Genomic DNA, 20,079 nt, shown 5'->3' with positions numbered 1-20,079 from the left:
TTAACTTTGGAGAGGTGACTTCAATTAAACGCTGCTCTGTATCTTCCTCACCACAATTTGTTGTTGCAGTGGTTGTTTTTTTACAGCTCTGCTAATCACAACCACCTGATGGCACTGTTTCAGCAACTTCTATACAATGAGTCTCTGTCCCTGTCATGGAGGGATATCCTTGTATCTGTGGTCTGTCAGGTAGCTCAAACTGTACGTCCTGATGTGAAGAACAGAGATGATGACATAGATATCGACCAGCCACATCAAAAGAATAAGCTTCAGACGGGGTTGTAAGGAAAGACAAAGAATGCATGTGCTGGCAGCACCTGCTATTTGAAGAGAAGGGTCATCCCCACTACCGTCTGCATGTTCAGTGGCCTTTGGATAATGCGGATTTTTAGGAAAAGTTGTAAAGAAATAACTTTGTATCCTGGGAAAGGATTTAAGTGCTTTATATAATGCTCTGGAGCTGACCTCTTCTTTCAGGTGGTAGGATGGAGAAGGTAGGGAAGAGCAACACTTCTGTAATGACTCGTTTTCTTTTTCAGCTTCTGTGTGTTTTATGCTTGGATTGGAGAGAGATGCTGGATAAGTAACTTTCAGGACTCTGTGTATCAATCTATTGCCCTGTAACTCCCTGCTATAGAGTATTTAACTCTTCCCATGCTAATTAGAACTACTTTTTTTTGGAGGAAAACTTGATTGTTATGGGACGGTACTTTCAGGTCTACTAGATATCCCAGAGATGACATTGCTGAACTGTAAGCAGCTGTAAGGCTGGAGCTGTAGCATGCAGCTCTTCTGAGACCTCTAAGGAAGCAGTGTCACTGAGGTTCACAGGCTCAGGCTTATTTTTGCTTGGCAGAAGTTTGTCTTGGGAGGCTTCTTTCATTTGTAAGCAAGGTAAGGTCTGAGCAGAGCCTTATGTTACTTATGACAGTTCTGTAGCATCTCTTGAAGCACCACTAACTGATGCTTCCTGTCCTGAAGCCTAGCTTTGAAAAGTAGGTGTTCAGATGTGAAAACTCTCATAGGGATTTTATATGTCAGTAACAGAAACACACCCTGAAATATGTCATTAGGAATCTGATTCGTGTTTGTTCCTCATGTGGCTGATTGTGACTCTAGGAAGAGCAGTCAACTTTTTGTGTTCAAATAGTAAGTAGAGGTTTGTTTATTAGTTTTTGTCATTCCAACTCTTATTCATTTGTAGTGAAAACAGTATGTGCAAAGGCATATGCTCCCGATGGCCTGCAGAACTTCTGTTCTTTTGTTGTCTTACAGTGTGTACTTGAATTTGCAAATCTGTATTTGTTGGCAGGAGCTTGGAGATCCTGGAACTTAATACTTGCTTTCACGTTGTTGTCTCTAATTTGCCAGACTTTAAGGAAAAGAGTTGTGTGTCCAGCATGACAGCATCTGATCTTTCATCTGATAATTGAGGGTGTAGAGGAAGCTTGAACAGTAGTCACAATAGCTATTCTGTTAGGTTTACAGCATTTAGAAGTTATGGGAATGTGTAACAGTTCTAAGTGTGTGACTTCTTTTGCTCTGTTACGATTCCTGCTGGAAAGAATCATGACTCCATGGCAGCGAATGGATTCGTTTGCACCAGGAATGTTGCACACAGGAAGGTAATGCAGACTGGATCGATGAAGTGCTGGCTGTAGTGCATGCTGAGGAAACAAATGTGTGCTAGAGGCTTCTCTTACCAGTCTGGAGGTGTATGGGCTTTTTACAGTTTGCTGAGCTCCTGAATAAGAATGTCTTATAACGTGTTTCTTTTCAAAGCTGTTTTCTTTTAGCTCAGAGATTCCAGTGAAGGGAGAAGAAAAAGCTTCCCTTATGCATGTATTACCTTTCTGACAGAATAATAAAGTGAAACTTTAAATAAAGCTGGAGATCAAAATGGAAGTGATCTGGATGGAGGCTCCAAGGTATGGCAAGCTTTAGTGTAGCTGGGGGGGGGGGGCTGCAGAAACTTCCAACACTTCACTCCTGCTGGACAGTAGCGGTGGAATTCCAAGAACTGGGTGTAACATAACAAAGAAGAATGGATCGCTCATAGAGCCACAGAATGGCCTGGGCTGGAAGGGACCTCAGGGACCACCTGGTTCCACCCACCCCACCCCAGGCAGGGCCGCCACCACCAGACCTCCACAGCCCCCCCCCTCCCAGGCCTGGGGCGGAAGCGCCCGGGGGCCGGAAGCCGGCCTCGCCCCGCCCCGCCTCCGCCCTCAGCGCGCACGCGCGGGGCGCGGCCGGGGGGCGCCTGCGCCGTGAGGCGGGCGGGGCCGGGCCGGGCTGTGGCGGCGGGGAGCGGGCAGCGGGGCGGCCATGGCCAAGCACACGGTGTCGTCGGCCCGCTTCCGGAGGGTGGACGTGGATGAGTACGACGAGAACAAGTTCGTGGACGAGGAGGAAGGGGGAGACGGGCAGGCGGGGCCCGACGAGGGGGAGGTGGACTCGTGCCTCAGGCAATATCCTTCCGCAGCGGGGCGCGACGGGACGGGACGGGACGGGAAGGGAAGGAAGGGCCCGGGCCGGGGGGGCGGGAGGGCCCGGGCCCGGGCCCGGGCCCGGGCCGAGGGAGGGGAAGGGCCGGGCCGGGCCGTTCGGAAGGGCCGCTGTGGTCCCGCTGTTTGCCCGTCCTTATCCGCCCGGCACAGGGAACATGCTGGCCGCGCTGCAGGCGGCTCTGAAGAACCCCCCGATCAACACGAAGAACCAGGCGGTGAAGGTGAGGTGGGCGGCTCGCGAGGTTACGCCTTCCCGGTGCCTCCCTGCTTCTGCGGCGCCAGCCCCCAGCTGCCTGGGGGGGAGGGTTGGGGATGGCAGGAGAACTAGCGTTAGGGTATTGCCCGGTGTCCAAACACCTTTGGCCTCCGCTGTTTTAATCAAAAAGCTCAGATGTCATCTGTCTGTGTTCCTCTAACTTGATGCTAGGTCGGGTTTATTGGGTCTTTCAGTCAAGCTCAGTACAGCAAGTTCACCTGGCAGCACGTAGCCATAGCCGGTACTGAGCCACCAAGGAACCACAGCCTCTGACTAATGACGCTGCTCGCACAGCCAGACCGCGCACCTACAAAAAAGGAAGAACTGGTGGTTATTGCGCCCAATCAAAATTAAGCCATTAAAACCTCAGAAATTGCAGGCACGCCCCCTGAGACAGAATATAGGAGCATGCTGCCTGTATGTACTTCTGAATCTCCCCAGAATAAACCTCAAGTGGCTCAGGATTGCAGCGGCGAGAGCAACAGACAAATAAGATGAGGAACTGCCCAGATGTGGAGTGCCTGTGAAGGACTGTCCTCCCAGAGTGAGGGGAGCCCTACAGCCATGGTGCTGGGCTTCTCTGGCACAGGAGGTTTTTCACTGAGCTCCATCCCTTTCCTGAGGGCTTTTACAGAGAAACAGCTGGTGTTTCTTACAGATCCTGCTGTCTAAGAGAGTGACCGGGTTTGTTTTCACATGGAGGACTTGTTTTCTTTAGATGTGTGTTCATGTATTTAAGAATACAGTGTGAAGGCAATGGAATTGGAGAGGCCAGAGCAACTGAATTTTCATGTTTGGCTTCATTTTTAGTTGTGCTTGTGGAATTTAAGTTTTGCTCATAGTTCTTGCTGTGAGAAGTATTTCTAAGTAGCTGTAGAACATAAACAAGAAAACTAACATCTGTAATTTCTGCAGGAGGAAGCTGCTGGAAGCATTCATATAATTGAATTACCTAAAACTCTAACAAAATTGAGACCATTTTTCTTTCATACTCCCTCAGTTAGTAATGGATTGGCAGGAAGACATGATTTATGCTGATTAGACAGATGCAGCTGTAACTATGCTACACAAATTCCTGGGCCTGAAATGATACCCAGACCGATTTGCAAATGGTTACTGATGCAGGATATTGTTAATGTTGGCGGGTTGCATCCTGCATGCCTGGGACAGAAGTTGGCTGTTTTGAAAGGTTTTTTGGTGTGGCTTCCAGCAGTCACCACTTCCAGGTTGGCCAATACCAGTTCCATGGAATATGGTAATTGCATCTCATTAAACAGTACAAAGGGGTGGAAAAGGCTCTGGTAACAGGGGAGGCCAGTCAAGTACTTAATCCTCTTTTTTTTTTTTTTTTTTTTTTTTGGAACTTGCCAGACCTTGAATTTCAATACAAAAATTTAATATTTAGTCCTAGCTTCACTTAATAGGTAGAAAATTGCAAATGAGCAGAGGGGCAGAAGAAAGTGAAGCAAAACAAACTCATACTCTGTTGCGCTCTTCAGCTCTGGGAGGCTGTATCTGTTACACGACAGTATCACAATCTTTTGTACAAGCTGCTCTATTCAAACGTATTTTAAAATTGCTAAAGAGAAGAATTCTAGTTCCACTTGTTCAGGAGGTGACTGGTGCTTGGATGTACTTTATGTGCAAATAAATACATCCCTGCTTTTCCTATTTGTTGACAGGATCGCGCAGAAAGCATTGTCCTGAAGGTTCTCATCTCTTTCAAAGCCAACGATATTGAGAAGGCAGTGCAGTCGCTGGATAAGAATGGCGTCGATCTGCTGATGAAGTACATCTACAAAGGCTTTGAGAGCCCTTCTGACAACAGCAGTGCTGTGCTGCTGCAGTGGCATGAGAAGGTGCGTGTCTAGGGCATGCTCCCACCCAGGTCCTTCTTGTTAGCAAATTCTTGGGTCCTGGGCATGCTCCCTGAGCCTGGCAAGAACCTTCTTTCTGCCTGGTGAAACTGAAATGCCCCATTTTGCACAGGGAGGTGGGTGCTGTCCTGCACACTCAGAGCTGTGTCATTCGTTTTCATTGTTCTGATTCCTTGGGTAAAGATTCTACCTTTAAAATTTGATTTTTGTTAGACTGATGCAAACAAAATAGTTCAACCTAGTGATTCAGGCAGATGGAAGTAGAATTTCCTTCCTAGAGGGAAGCAAAATTTGCAATTTAGTTATGCAGGGAGATAAAGACAGTTATTTAATAAGCTTTTAAAACAAGTGTGGTTATGTTTCCCTGCTACACTGGGTGCTAGTGTTTTGCTTTTGATGTAAAGTTCTGGGAGATGCTCCTTTGAAATACAGTCAGGAGGTCTTTCCTGGCAGCAGTTGTTTCAGTCTGTAGCCACCTTGACCCAGAACTGCCTCTTTTCTCTTCTCAGGCCCTGGCTGCAGGAGGAGTGGGGTCCATTGTCCGCGTTTTGACTGCCAGGAAAACGGTTTAACTCCAGCAGGGAGCAGCTGTCTGCCATCTGTGGCAGGGGAGATGCTGGTGCAAAACCCAACCAACTCAATGCCATTGCTGCCCTGTGGGCAGTGTCTGTCTCTCAGCTTGTCTTCTCACTGCTTCTTTCATACCTGACAAGTAATGCATATCGTGATCTCTTCTTGTTAAACTCTGGAAAATTATGAAGGTGCAATTTTATTTCTAACAGGAATATTTGGTACTCAAGCATTTCAGTGGCATGTATGGAGCTACATATAAAACTTCGTGTTTAGGATGATTTGCATTTGTGTATAATTGTGGCAGATTTGGACCTGACTTTCCAAACAAAAGCTGAGGGACATAGGGCAATGTCTTAATTCTTTTTTACTAGCCAGGCAGTGGCTTGACATAAGATAAATATTTGAGAAGTGGAGCAGCTATTCGTGTAGGTAATGGGACCACGTTTCCTTTGGTCAGCCTCTGAACCTACAGCAGTGAACAGGACAGAATACAATGGCTCCCTTCTGACCGATCATCATTCCAAAAAGCTGAGTATTTTCTTTAACCTCACATCTCATGGCCAGTTCTGAAGTCTTGTCATCAGACACCAGGCCCCCAGGGGGAAAGTCACACAGGATAAAGGTGCCTGTCCTGCAGTTTGGATGGTAGAATTTAAAGGGTTGATGGTCCATTTACACTGGAGCCCAGTCCAGTGAACTCTCTATTTTGGGGAGTAAAGATCCTAAACAGGAGAAGACAAGGAGCTTTCACACAGCAAATCACCTTTCAGCAACTTGAATGTGATTTGATTCTCTCAAGCACAACGTGGTGGCTGCCTCTGGTAATCTGAGAAGCAAACACTGGTGTCTACACCAACCTTGCAAAGCTCCCATATTTTGTTTTCTAGATACAATTTTAAGGGTACCAGACAGTTAACATTCCTGTTGTACCACAGTGCGTTAGCTAGTGGGCAAATTAAGTTCTAAAATAAAGAGTATTTTATAAAGAATTAAGAAAGCCCAGGGTGTCCCAGACCACAGATCACCACTGAAGGTCAGGGCCAGGACTGATGTAAACACGTTTTATGTTCACCATTTTACAGAAATTCAGTTGTGTAAAACTGTTGGGGAATTTGTGAAACCTTTGCTATTTTTTGATATCTGCTTTTTTGTTGTTGTTGTTTTTTTTTTTTTTAATAACAATAAAGACCAGACAAATAAATTGTCACTGAATATTTACCTGGAGTCTGAAATACCTTGGAGTTAACCGTTCAACTAACTTAATTTTTAATTCAGCAGGTGGCTGGCTACTCAAGGACTGACAAAAAAAAAAAAGTTAAAAAGTAAGCCCTTCCTTATTTTTCTGGCTAAGCTTGCTTTATAGCAGTTACTTGTCCCTTTAAGTAACATCAATACATGTGCGCAGCTTCATCCCACTAAAAAAAAATCTTAAGTTATTTGAAGATATTAAACACCCCAAAATGTTCCAAACCAGGACTACCAGAGATGTCGCTGCCTACGCTAAAATCTTACCAAGGGAGTGGGACCATCACAACTGTGAATGGTAGGTGCTTCCTCAAGAGAGGAAAAACTGATGGCTTAGCAGGGTTGTTGTGTGGGTGAAACTCCTGATACCATGGCTGGGCTTTTGTTTGTCTTTCTGCTGACCCCATCTCCAAGAGATTAAATGTTTAATTGTTAGTTTTAATAATTGAAGCAAATATAAAGTCCTGGGCTTGTCCAGTGGGCAGGATGACTGTGTGTGTGTCATTGCTGATGGTACGTGTATTCACCTTGAACTCCTGAAGCATACAGAGAAAACTATTGGTGAGCACTCTGACATCTGAAGGGCAACTCATATTTGTTACTCAAGTCATTGCTTTGGAAAACCAGAGCTAGTACCTTTGGAATACCCAAACCAAAGTGTCCTGATGCACCACATTTGCGTAGGACTTGGTAAGAAGGCAGTTTCAGATGTTTTCCTCCTGTTCCACCTCCTCCGCTTCCTTCGTAGAAGAGCCAGCGTGGGTACCTCTGTCATTCAGCTCTGGAGACTGGTTTCTCTGCAAACTAGTCCAAATTTGGGGTGGAGAGAATAAACTATTTTCAGAAACAACCAATGCCAAAGCAAGCCAGCTACCTCTAGGGGGTATTAGATAAACAAAGGCAACGAGAAGAATGATCTTAACATTTCCTGGATTCCCTATCAAAGTATCCGATAGAAGGATATAGAAGCATTTTTAATAATATGCATGCTTATTCCACCTATATTTTCAGGGGTGTGCTAAAAGAGGATGACTTGACAAGCACTGCTGTGGAGGTAGGAGTGCAAGATTTGCATGAAAGCTGCTTCTGTTAACTGCTATTAACTGAAACAGGAGAAGGCAGCTTACTAAGGAGCACTCCTGTTGCTCCTGTCTGGTGTGGCTGCCTCCAGGTGAGAGCCCAGATCCTTGGGCACGCGCTGCCACTGCCTGCTTACAAAGTGGAGCCTGAAGTGCAAGCTTGGACTCCCCAGTACTGGAGACACTCCATCAGCTTTGTTGGTTCATGAACCAATGATGTTGGAAGCTGAACTCTACCCAGATGACTCTGGGCTGCCTTGGCCACAGCTGTTTGGAGAAGAACTGCAGCATGATGTATGGGCAGGTTCCTGGCAGGGAGAAAAGCATCTTCCAGGCCAGCAGTGAGGACTTCTCAGCTTGAAGAAACCCATTTATGCCCATATACACCTGGATATGGAGACACATAGGTCAGGAGGAAACAGCAAGTTGTACATTGCACAGCAGCACTGGGGACCCACAGGAAAAGGGGAAAACTGAAAGACACGGAAGAAAAAATCCCTTTTTCAAGAAGGAAACCTTCACTGAAAAATACTCTACATACAAATGGGTCCCACTCCAAGGGGAATGGTATTTGGAGAGCTCCTCTAGAAAAGCTTTGTGCTGCCAAGCCTTCTTTGTGAGCATCTCACTACTGCTTTTAGCTTTGGCAGAAGTGTGTGGTAACAGCACCTTCCTGCTTTTGCAACAGCTGAGCACGTTAGGAGGGAAACCGCTGCCCTTGTGCTGCTGAGAGGTGCAGCCTTGCTGAGTCCGGGCTTTGATATGTTACCATCCCCATTATTCACTTCCTCTTGGACAACAAATTAGTTTCTTCTTCTACATAGAGTTGGTAAAAGAAAGGGGAACAAGAGACACATTCTGTTACTAGAAAGGTTGTGTCTACCACAGTTTTGACATCGGACTTTGTATGTTACACTAAAAAAAAAAAAAATCAAGAAGAGGAGGAGTTGCTACATGCATTTGCTGTGCCTGCACCTTTCAGATTCCATTTTTCTGTGAAACAGAAGGGAAAATGGCACTTGCCACATGGGTGATCTTGTATCCTCCTCCAGCCCCCTTGCACTGTTTCTAGGATCAGCCTGAGCCACCAGTGCACTGAGGCAGATAACTAAACCAGAAGACAATTATTCCTGCAGCAGGTGAACCATTTCCTGCTAGATGGCATCTCCCAGCCACAGGAGATGGGAGAGTGAGTCAGAGCCTTGCAGGAGCCAACAGTGGTTTAACAAAACTGTGGAAGTCTGCTCTAACTGGGGTCAGCCTCTGCCCCATGGAGCTCAATAGCAGGAGGACAACATTGGATGGGAAAATGGAGCCAAGAGTAGGGAAAATGGATTGTGAAAAAAACTGTTTGTTAGGGACAGGAAAAGAGTCAGATCTCCAGAGTGGTGGGTGCTGTAATTCAATGCAAAATCTTCAACTACAGAGTGCATCCTCTTCCCACTATCTAAACCCTGGAGGGTAGAAGAGAGGGCAGGTTTGCTGCCCCTGAGCATTGAAATAGCTCTTCAAAATGAGACGTACGTGGCTTCTGAGCAGGCCTTCCTCATGGGAAGGACAAAAGGCTTCTGGGAGCGTTTTCACACCCCCTACCCAGGTACTCCCCTCCCTCTCTTCCACCACATTGGCTGGTTGCATTTCCCCCTGTTCTTTTGGAGGTCATGGAGCCTGCTCTGTGCCGCCCATAGTTGTTTTAAGAAGCCCATGGGATCTGGCTGGGTGTAGTGGGATGCTGAGGAGACACTCAGCTTGCAACTGGAGAACCGAGGTTCAGGGATGGGTTCTGTCACACACTTCAAAGCCAGGCCTCATCGTTCATCAGCTCAGGTTCTTTCCAGCCCTGAGCAGAAGTTAAGCAAGTCTCCTCCCCAATCTCCCTCCTGTTGTCGGCATTATCTAGTTTGTTGGGGAAGTCTGAGTAAACACATGAGGGCAAAGTCTTGCTGACGTGTTTCATTTTCTTATGAAATGCGCGTCGCGTCACCGCACGATTAGGCAGAGGCAAAGCACCAGGATTAGACGCTGCATGAGAGCACTCAACCCCAACCCTTCTGGGCCTTCTGGGTCAGAGCCCTATGCTCCCTCTGGGACTGTCACATGCTGAGCATCTCTTCTCCATCCAGCAACACTCCAGGGCCAGGCTGTGCTCCACAGTCCATGGAACAACCAGAAAGAAGTGTCACTGGGGTGACCACAAGGTGACAGTGCTGCTGGGGCTCAGCAGCCCCCAAAGCCCGCTCTGGGCTGTAGTGCTCACCACACAGCTTTGTGAGCCCAACCTGATAGAGCACCCAGCTGCCACCAAGCAGGGCTTTTGATGTAGGCCCCCCCCCCAACTCCCCCAGCAGAAGTGGAGCCCCCGGAGTGCTCAGCACGACACATGCTGAGCTCTGTGTGGAAACCCACTGCGGCAGGGGCAGCCTCTCTTCCACTTCCCCATCTCGGGCCGCGTTGCACTGGCAGCAGTGAGGCCACTTCCTGGCAGGTTTGCGACACGGGCTGCAGAAAGGCAGAAGCACAGCTAAAAGGGAGCAGGGAGAGGTTGAACGAGGAAGACGAGCAGCGAGTCCCCCAGCGTGGCCGGGTACCCCGTGTCCTGCTCCCACCGCACCATGTCTCTGGTCGAGACGATCCGGCTGTGGCAAGAAGGGGTGTGTGCTGCAGACAGGAAGGAGTGGAGGGCAGCCCTGGATGCCTTCACGGCCGTGCAGAGCCCCCCGGCCAAAATCTGCTACAACATCGGCTGCATCCACCTTGTCCTGGGGAAGCTGGCTGAGGCAGAGGAGGTGAGCGCCACGGTGGGAGGGCTGGGATGGAGCTGTGACAGCCCCAGGCTGTTCTCTGTTCTCGCTGAGCTGGTTTACTCAGTGAGTCATGGATGGAGGCAGCAGCTGAGGCACGGAGCTTTCTGACAGCGCTCTCCCTCCTGGAGGCGGCTGCAGACCCAAGAGTCTGGTGCCAGATGCTTCCAGCTCTAAGAACAAGGAGCCTGGTGCAGGCTCTACCCCTTGGTGCTGCAGGGAGGCTTTGCCCACAGAGCCCAGCTTAGGCCAGGTGGCTAAAGCAGACAGGACAGGTAGAGCCACTCTACAGCTTCAGTTTTCCTTAAAGACCTTCCCTTCTTGCCCCTCGTTTTGCAGGCATTCACCCAGAGCATCAGCTGTGACAAGCACCTGGCTGTGGCCTATTTCCAGCGAGGAACCATCTTTTACAGGAGGCAGAAGTAAGTGGATGGGGTTCATGCTGTGGTTTTGTCCCCTGCAGTAATGCCAGCCTTTGGCTGAAAGCTGCTGTGGGTAGGTTGGTGGACCAGGAGCTAAACCACAGCCCCAGGAGGCAGGGAACTTCCTCCTGGGGCATCTGAAGACACCACGAGGCCATGGGAGAGACCCAACCAAACTCAGTCAAGTTGAATTAAAGACTCATGGGGGCCCAGGTGGTGTATGAGGTGGGGAAGCCCTCAGACATTAACTTGTCCTCTCCTTCACAGCCACGAAATGGCCGTCAAGGATTTTAAGGAGGCGCTGGCCCAGCTGCGAGGCAACCAGCTCATCGACTACAAGATCCTGGGGCTGCGGTACAGGCTCTTTGCTTGTGAGGTGAGAAAGCCTGACCAGCATTTTTGGCCTGTTCTCTGGCAAAAAAGAAAAAAAAATCAGGGGAAAAACACCCTGCCTTGCAAAAAAACAACCACGCTGGCACAGGGATGGGGAACCTAGGTGCTACCTAGGGATTTTATTAGGGTGGCAGAAAATCCAAATAGCAAGGGTTCAGTGCCTCTAAGAGCTGAGGTCTTGCTCCCATCCCTGTGGCAGATACTTTACAACATCGCACTGGTGTACGCCACGATGGAGGACTGGAAGAAAGCTGAGGAGCACCTGACGCTGGCAGCCTCCATGAAGAGCGAGCCCCAGCACAACAAGATTGATAGGGCAATGGAAGCTATCCTGGTAAGGAGGAGCAGGCCTTACAGCGGGGTGCTTGCTCATGGTGGTCTGACAGGAAGGAGAGAGAAAGTCCCAGGAGCAGGGAAAACACCTTTTAGCTACAGCTTTAGCTGTGCAGGAGAAAACTGCGGATGGCTGCACAAGACATGGGTGTCACAAGGAGGGGGAATGGTGGGAAGAGCTTTCAGGCACTGTGTTGGTAAGACAGGGCTAAAGAGATGCTGGAAGTGCTTGGGTGAGATTGGCACAGTGATGGTTTGACTTTACGGAGTGAGACCTTCACCACAGAGATAGAAGGAAGGAAGGTGGCAGTGTGACAGTCCCTGATCGCACCCCTGAAGAGCACTGCAACTTCTCTATGCTACAGAAGCAGAAGCTCTATGAGCTGGTGGCAATTCCCCCAGGGAAGCTGTTTCGACCAAATGAAAAGCAAGTGGCTCAGCTGGAGAAGAAGGACTACCTGGGAAAAGCCATGGTAAGAAAGAAGCATCTTCTTTATTTAAGCCAAGGCTGTGGGCTGAAGAGAGCTGCTGACCACCCGCTACCTCAGAGCCACCAGGCGCTGAGCTGATGCCCAGTGAGGCACTGTGACAGGGAACCAGTTTGCACCCCGGGGACAGCACCCTGCAGGAGCAGAAGAGTTAAGCTCTGCAGAAATACACTTTTATCTGTGCAGCTCTGCAAGTCCTATTTTCAGTTTCCTTAGCGGGAGATTAGGGACTGTCACTCAGCAGTGAGACCGGAAGGTCCCACTGGAGCTTCAACCTGGGCAAAAATTTTGTTTGGGGTAGCGGGGTGGGGGAGGAAATGAAGCTATTTAAACTCTGACACCAACAAGTGAACTCCAGTTCTCCCCCTGCTCACACTGAAGCAGTTTTTTCAGCTCAGACAATCCAACAGGACTTCTCTTGCACTAATGAGCAAAATCCAAGCAGTGGGGTGCACCCTTGGGCTCAAATCCTGGCAAGGCAGAACAGCCACCCAGGTGCCAGCACTGCTGCAGAAAGCAAACCTGGAGCATTCACACCCACAGAATTTGGCTTGGACAACAGCAGAGGAGGGCGGGTGTCAGAGATGAGAGGTCTAAGAGCAGATACAGGTTTAAGTCACCATGTGTTTTCCTTTGGCTGTAGGTGGTGGCATCCGTGGTGGACAAGGATGATTTTTCTGGATTTGCTCCACTTCAACCACAGGTAAAGCTCTGGCCACCCACTCATGGTGCCCTCAGCACCGCAGCCCATGTGGTGTGGGTAGCTTTGAGCGTACGTGGGGATGGCGATGGCCATCCCACACCTCGCCCAGGGCTCCAGAGAGCAAAGACACTTGGTTTGTTCAGCCCAGAGCAGAGCAGGCTGAGGGGAGGCCTCATGGCTGGCTGCAGCTTCCTCGCAAAGGGAGCAGAGGGGCAGGCACTGAGCTCTGCTCTCTGGGGACAGCGACAGGACCCAAGGGAACAGCATGGAGCTGGGACAGGGGAGAGTCAGGCTGGGTGCTAGGGAAAGGTTCTGCACCCAGAGGTTGGTCAGACATTGGAACAGCTCCCAAGGGAAGTGGTCATGGCATTAAGACTGCCAGAGTTCAAGAAGCATTTGGACAACATTCTCAGATACAGTGTCTGACTTTTGGGTGGTCCTGTGTGGAGACAAGTTGGATTTGATGATCCTTGTGGGTCCCTTCCAACTCAGGATATTCTATGATCCTATGATTCTAAGACCACCATGAACTTTCTGCTACTGCTGAGGGAGGATGAGGTGGAAGCTGCCCCCACATCTCAGCTGCTTTCTTCTTCATCAGAAGGTGCAGCCCAAACCCACCCACGTCTGTAGTTACGCTGGCTCCCTGAATGGAGAAGTAGTGGCCTGGTCACACATCCTCTGCCCCCACCGTGGGATGACTGATTTCAGCAGGGCCCACAGAGAGGTCACGAACCTGCCCCACAAGCCTCCTCAGGGCTGCTCTGTCTAAGCTCAAAACACCAGAGGAGCAAGAGCAGTTCTGGTTTTGTTCCTTGTCTTCCTTTCTGGGTCTGTCAGCTCTTCACATTTGCCTCGATATTTTCCTGATGAAGTAACAACAATTTTCCATGGTTAAAGTCACCAGAGTTTTTTCAAGGGTCTTTTGAGAGGATACGAGGAAGCACAACCACTGCAGGCCTACAGCGCTGTTACGTGAGATAAAATACAGTGCTTTCAATGCAACAGAGCTCCTTGCTCCAGGAGCCAGACATGCCTTACTATTTCAGTATAAAAGGAGCTTCTTCAGAGAGTTCATAACATCCACCTGACTTTACGTTACAGAGGCAGGAGGGACTGTAAAGCTCTGTGACAGTAGCTGGGCGTTTTATAGTAACGGGATGATACACAGCAGCACAACGCACTGTTTAAACCAGCTGATCTCTAACTCATGATTCCAACCCTCTGTGAGTATGTGAAGCTAAGATCACAAAACCAAACCAGGATCATGCCTCTGGAAATCATGAGGGGGAAGATTTGGAAACTGCTTATCTGAACGAGCAAACGGACCAACCCAACATGGACCCGTGTAGGGATGACAAGAATGGGAGGAGACTGCAGGCCATTTCTGCAGACTAACCAGAATTTGCCAGATTACAGACAACTTTCTTTTTGTTCACAGGCCTCTGGTCCTCCACCCAGGCCCAAGACACCAGAAATCCTCAAGTAAGTTGGAGGAAAGGTGAGGAAATGTTAGCAGTGTTGCTAACAGACACAGCCAGGTCTGCTCCCGTCCCGCGCCACCACAGCTGAGTGCCCAGCTAGCACCCAGAACTAACAGGGGGGAAAGAGAACGAACCAGAGAAACAAGGAAGCAGAGTTCAGGTCCCCTATGAAGTAAAACGGCAGTATCACCTCCCCTCCTGACATGGCTTCCAAACCTAGGGCCCTTGAAGGGCAGCCGCACCGTGTCCTGTACGAGTTCATCCCCGAGACCACTGAGGAGCTGCAGGTCCTGCCAGGAAACATCGTCTTTGTCCTGAAGAAAGAGAAGGACAACTGGGCCACAGTGATGTTCAATGGCAAGGTACCAGGGGCAGGCTTGGCACAAGGGGGTGGATGATGGGGCTGGCACCAGGAGGGATTCAAGTCCCAGGGATTCTCCCATGTTCAGGGCTGGGACAACTCAGTCGCTTCCTCCAGCAGCAGGTTCCTTCCCACAAAGCAATCCTCCTTTGTCTCTGTACCCCTGCAGAAAGGGATTGTCCCCTGCAACTACCTCGAGCCCGTGGAGCTCCAGAACAAGCTGCACAGCCAGGTAAGGAGCCCAGGAGGAGCCGGTGTCCTGGGGGTTGGAGACAGATCCCCACACAGATCACCCAGCACTTGCTCTAGCAAAACTCAAAACTGCAACTCCTTCCCTCTTGTAACACTGTGGGGCTTCTGGCTCACGGTCATCTTGTTACTCTCACTGAGGCTAGAACTGCCTGGTTCCACCCCAAAGTGATAGCTGGCATAGCAGAGCTCAGCCCCAAACCCCTGGCTCGGTGGGCTGGAGTAGCTCCCTAAGACAGGAGCACCCCAGGGCTGTGCCCGCTCCCTCTGGAGGGCTCCGAGTGACATTACTGTCCTCTTCCCACCTGGCACAGGACGAAATCCCTCCTGAACCTGAGATCCCCGAGCCTCCCAGCTCCATTGCTCCAGCAAAGGCCCGTCGGCCAGCACCAGGTCAGTGTGGGGAATGGAAGGGGTGGGAGGACTTTGGGGACAAGCCTGGGGACAGTCTTCTCGGTCCTGTGTCCTCACAGCCAGTGCTATCTGTCAAGACCGGGGCTGGGGGCCAGCTTCTTCTGTTCTCCAGATCCTCTGGCCCCTTTTGACACCAAGGATGGGGAAGCATTAAGGCAGGAGACAACGCTGCAACTGCACTGTTGAGGATGGAGCAAACCAGAGCGTGTAGGCCCCTCTGTGCTCCTAATTAGCACAGCAGCTAATGGAAAAAAGGGCCTGGGGATAGGAACAGGGCAAGTGACCCAGCTTATGCAAGTCCCAGAGCAGGAAGATCATTACAGGCTTCTCCTTAAAGCAGGGCACCTGGGATTATCAGAGTGCTGAGCTAGTTTTGGAGGCTCTGCCAGTGCCCTGGGGACTTCTGGCTGATGCTGCTCAGCACCCACATCCCAGGCTGGGGCTGCAGCAGGAAACAAGACTGCAGCCCAAACACAGGCTCTTGCTGCAGGGAACAGGGCTTCTCTTTCACCCCAGAGCAGCCCACTCCAGCCCCCAACAACCAATCACCAGCACTAGGTCGCTGTCAGCACTGGGATTTGCACCATCTTTGCAAATTTCCAGCCCCAGAGAAAGACAGCTGGGAGAGGCGTATGTTACAGCACAGGCCAGCTCTCGCTTTGTCCACAAAGTCCAGTACTGGAGGTCATTCAGCTGTCAGAGCACAAGATACATCATTATTTGTGCTTGCAAACCTATTCATATTTTAAAGAAGTCCACCCAGGAGTAACATCCCAGCCCTAAAGCTCCTACCCCAGGAATGCAGGACAGGCTCCACAGGGAGAAAGCAAGGACAGCACAGACCTGAATCAAGGCAGGGAAGACAGAGCCCAAACCTCTTACCAGTGGTTACTGCTAAACCCCATGTAACGATCCCACCACAGCTGGCACCGCTTCCATTTGAGTGACTACAGCTGGCTCCAAGGTTGGTTGGTGTCACTGCAGATCATAGAATCACAGAATTTCTAGGTTGGAAGAGACCTCAAGATCATCGAGTCCAACCTCTGACCTAACACTAACAAGTCCTCCACTAAACCATATCACTAAGCTAGATAATGATGGGTGTCAAAGAGAAGGGCTACAGAAATACTGGAAACATATTTATGCCCAGAGCAGTAACACTTACCCTGTTCCACATGCTGAGCCACTGTTTTCTTCTTCCTCAGACTATGTTCCTGTTGCTACAACGCAGCCCAGAGAAGCTGCAGCGGTAAGATGTGTGTGGTGGGCATCACGGGAAGGTAGAACCAGGGTCTACACTACAAACCAACACCTATTGCACGTGGAGAGGTGCTGGCATGCTTTGCAAGCACCATAGCCCTGGGAGTGCTTCAGCTTTTTGTCACTCAGGAGCTTCTCCAAAGCGTAACACAGGGACTAGCAAGATATCAGGGTCTGGGAGGTCTCCTCCAGAAGCAACAATCCCAACTGAAGACAAGAACGGAGGGGAAGGGAGTGGGGACACCTTGAATTTAGACACCTAGGAAGCCACACATGGTCACTAGATACCTAGTGCACTCCTGTGCTCTCTCCTGGGCCAAGCCCAGGGCAGCCAAGCAGTCACACATGCTACATAGCTTTGGTGGCCTAGCTCAGAAGTATTAAAGGCTGCCAATGGTAACAGGGATGGCTCCCAGACAGCTGATGGCACACAGCTCAGCTTTTACTGAGGTGACAGCATTTTCTGTGTCCCAGTCCCTCTCCCTGCCCACAGCAAGCCCCTGCGCTGCAAGCAGGCACAGCCCCGTGGGGAGAAGCCTCTGACACCCCCGTTTTCCACTTGCAGGAAACCAAAACAGCACCTTGCATTCTCAAGGTGCATTACAAATACACAGTTGCGATGCAAGTCCAGCCAGGCCTCTCCTACAAGGAGCTCCTGAACCTCATTTGCAAGAAACTGGAGCTCCAGCCTGAGCACACACAGCTGAGGTGAGGCGCTGCCTGCTGAAGGGGCTGTGTTTTTGTCTCCCACCCTTACCCAAATCCTCTACATGCCCAGGTACAAGCCTGTGGGCAGCGAGGAGCTGGTGACTCTGAGCACGGAGAATATGGAGGCAGCTTGGAGCCACAGCAAGGACAACTGCCTGACAGTGTGGTGCGACATCACGGAGGTCAGTGACAGCTGCTGGTGGCAGCCGCTTCTTCTGGTGACAGGGCCTGGGGCTGAAACCTAAGCAGAGTTTGTCTGTCTTATTCCGGGACAAAAAAAGCCAAGACATGTCTTTACCAGCTTATTTCCTGCCCTAGGGAGAGGGATTTTTACCAGAGGAGCCACAGAAGGCAATGCCGGAGGAGATGGGAGCAACCCAAGTAGTAGCACAGTACAATTATGAAGCCACCCAGCCCGAAGACCTGGAGTTTCAGGCAGGAGATGTGATACTTGTTTTATCCAAAGGTAACTATGCTCCTGTCGTGACAGGGAAAGAGAGGGACCTTCCAGCTGCAGTGAGGGCATGGGCCTAACTCTGAGATGCCAAGCACCTGCAGCAGCTCCTGTTAAGCTGCAGGCTCCCAGCACTTGCCAGTCAGGCCCAAATTCCTCAGGTACCTGGTGGCACAGAGGACAGGTGCCAGCAGCACTTTAGCCAGCTCCTCAGGGCAACCTACAAGCTTCATTAGAGACTCTGATCTCTTGCCCCAAGATCTCCACTTCTCTAAAGTAAACTGTTTCACACTTGGGATCTGCAGAGCAGCAGCTTGGCTCAGGCAGCCTGCACCAAGAGGAGGCTGCTTCTCCTGCAAATTGCAGTTTGCCACCTTCAGATGGAAAACAGGCTGCTTGGATTCTTAAGTTAGCCTCAGTCTTCTTTGGTGATTGCATGAGAACTGGTGTTTAAATACAAGCCAGGAATCTCAGCAAGAGCCAGTCCACATTTTTGACTTTGATCCTCTCACTTATGCCCAACAGCCAAGCAGGGAGGACAAGCTGGCTGTGCTGTAGCAAAGGCTGCAGGTGAGCCCAGCTTGAGTGAAGAATTAGCTACAGAGAGAGCTGCTTGCACAGGGCAACTGTTTCTTCCTCCCCTGAGCCTCTGAATAAAGCCATGACAGCAGAAATGGTTTTAAATGAGGGAAAAAAAAAAAAAAAAAAAAAAAAAAAAAAAAAAAAAAAACCACCACCACAAAATTATGATACCTTGCTACACACAGCACTACCACTAAGTTGTGGAGCAGAGTTAGGCAGCTGTACACTAGTTCCTCCTCCAGTTGCACAGATGAAGTTTTACACGTTGCAACACTGATGAAGTAGTGTCATGAAGAGGGGGAAGTCATCACTGAGCTAGCTATACTATTTCCCATTAAGTTTTTTCCCTTGTTGGGTTTCTGACAGCAAGAGTTTTCAGAGCTCCCAGCTTTAATCACCCTGGGGTAGCAGAATCTTTTTGTTTGAGATGAATGTGGAACAGCAGATGAAACTATGCTTTAGTTCTTATCTTGAAGGAGGCAGTCCCAGATCTCTAATCACTTCTGCACTCTCATCTTGTTTCTGCTGTTATTCAAGGCAATTTCTGAGCCCACATCTGGCTTTAAGACCCCAATTCTCAAATTCTTAGCAGAAATACAACCTGCCTGTCCCTGCCTGCTGCTGCTGATAGTTTTAGATTAAAAGTTGGATGTTCAGCAAATAAAACCACTACATACTTTATTGTGGTTGTAATTCATGTGAATGCAGGCAGAGAGTGAGGAAATGCAGTGATACAAAGTCTTTAATACTTACAGGCTTATTTGCCTACATAAATTGCATGGTTTCTCAACAGAAAAAACTTGCAACATTTCCAGGAACATAGTTTTATCTTTTCGGAAACTTAGCTGCTATATCTCAAAAAAAAAAAAAACAACTTCTATATTGATCTATTTTCCCACTTTGTTCAGTAGTGTATTGCTCTGTACAACTCCCTGAAAGGAAGGCGGGGGGAGCTGGCAGTCTTCTCACAGATAGCTGGTGATAGGACTAGAGGGAATGGCCTCAAGTTGTGCCAGGGATGTGATTTAGTGGGTGACATTGGTGGTAGGGGGGTGTTTGGAACAGATGATCTTGAAGGTTTCTTCCAAACTTAATGATTCTGTGATTCTTATCTCTAGAGCTTGCTGTCTGCCTTTCTTCCTCAGACCTTCTCCCTGTTTCCACAGTCACCTCTCTATCAGGCTCGCAGGTGGCTATTTTTTCTTAAAATGGTGAACTAAGGCCTGTCTGCAGCACACAAAGGTATGTTATTATCGTGCTCCTGCACATCCCTGGAGTGACAAAAATCGTGCAAATTTTATCTTCCAGTGAACGAAGACTGGTTAGAAGGCCAGTGCAACGGGAAGATAGGCATCTTCCCATCTGCTTTCGTTCAAGATTGTAACACTAAAGACCCAGAAATCTGATTTCTAAAGAGCTAAAGGAGTCTTGGACACCAAAGAAAATTAAGAATTCAACTGTTGCAATTAAGTTTCCACATTAATCACTGCATCTGAAAATGGACTGAAAATATTATTGCTACATATATTAAAAGCTTTATTTTTGTTTTAACTTTTGTATTGCTCTGTCTGAAGCGGGTAGTTATCTTCCTGCTAGGGATACATGCAGTGCTAAGGCTGTGCTCACCAGCAGACTCTGCAGCACCAGCTCTGCCCCACCAACCAGCCCTTTGCCTGGGAAAATCCATGGCAGGGTGGTGCCAGTTGCTTTTACAGGCCCACTGACCTGGGGAGCTGCTCCTTGAGAAGCTATGGACCATGAAAGGCTGTGCTTGAACAGAATTTACTTCCTTCAAAAATTATTGCTCACTGCAAGAGCTTAATCAAAAGTCACTGCACAGCCTTGCCCTGCTCTACTGACAACTCTTCACACACATACACATTTTCA

The 20,079-nt window shown here is 49.3% G+C and overlaps 2 protein-coding genes across 3 annotated transcripts; both read left to right on the top strand.

Annotated features, from left to right (window-relative positions):
* Positions 1-2,257: 2,257 nt before the first annotated feature.
* On the top strand, positions 2,258-6,434 carry ARPC5 (actin related protein 2/3 complex subunit 5). Its single transcript, XM_072042189.1, has 4 exons — positions 2,258-2,472; positions 2,660-2,731; positions 4,449-4,625; positions 5,153-6,434. Exons 1-4 carry the CDS (start codon positions 2,329-2,331, stop codon positions 5,213-5,215), a joined length of 456 nt encoding a protein of 151 aa, XP_071898290.1. The 5' UTR covers positions 2,258-2,328; the 3' UTR covers positions 5,216-6,434.
* Positions 6,435-10,008: 3,574 nt separating this feature from the next.
* NCF2 (neutrophil cytosolic factor 2) lies at positions 10,009-19,743 on the top strand. Of its 2 annotated transcripts, XM_005009830.6 has the most exons (15): positions 10,009-10,326; positions 10,681-10,763; positions 11,031-11,139; positions 11,356-11,490; positions 11,855-11,962; positions 12,621-12,680; positions 14,122-14,165; positions 14,385-14,526; positions 14,695-14,757; positions 15,089-15,167; positions 16,394-16,437; positions 17,014-17,156; positions 17,227-17,338; positions 17,475-17,622; positions 19,501-19,743. In XM_005009830.6, exons 1-15 carry the CDS (start codon positions 10,153-10,155, stop codon positions 19,596-19,598), a joined length of 1,542 nt encoding a protein of 513 aa, XP_005009887.1. In that variant the 5' UTR covers positions 10,009-10,152; the 3' UTR covers positions 19,599-19,743. The 2 variants fall into 2 exon arrangements, with proteins under 2 accessions (XP_005009887.1, XP_021128235.1); XM_021272560.4 differs by lacking the exon at positions 11,356-11,490.
* Positions 19,744-20,079: the final 336 nt, after the last annotated feature.

The sequence above is a fragment of the Anas platyrhynchos genome, chromosome 8 (assembly GCF_047663525.1).
Source record: "Anas platyrhynchos isolate ZD024472 breed Pekin duck chromosome 8, IASCAAS_PekinDuck_T2T, whole genome shotgun sequence".
Classification (NCBI taxonomy): domain Eukaryota; kingdom Metazoa; phylum Chordata; class Aves; order Anseriformes; family Anatidae; genus Anas; species Anas platyrhynchos.
Note: the sequence above shows the minus strand (reverse complement) of the source record. Positions and strands in the feature narration are given on the sequence as shown.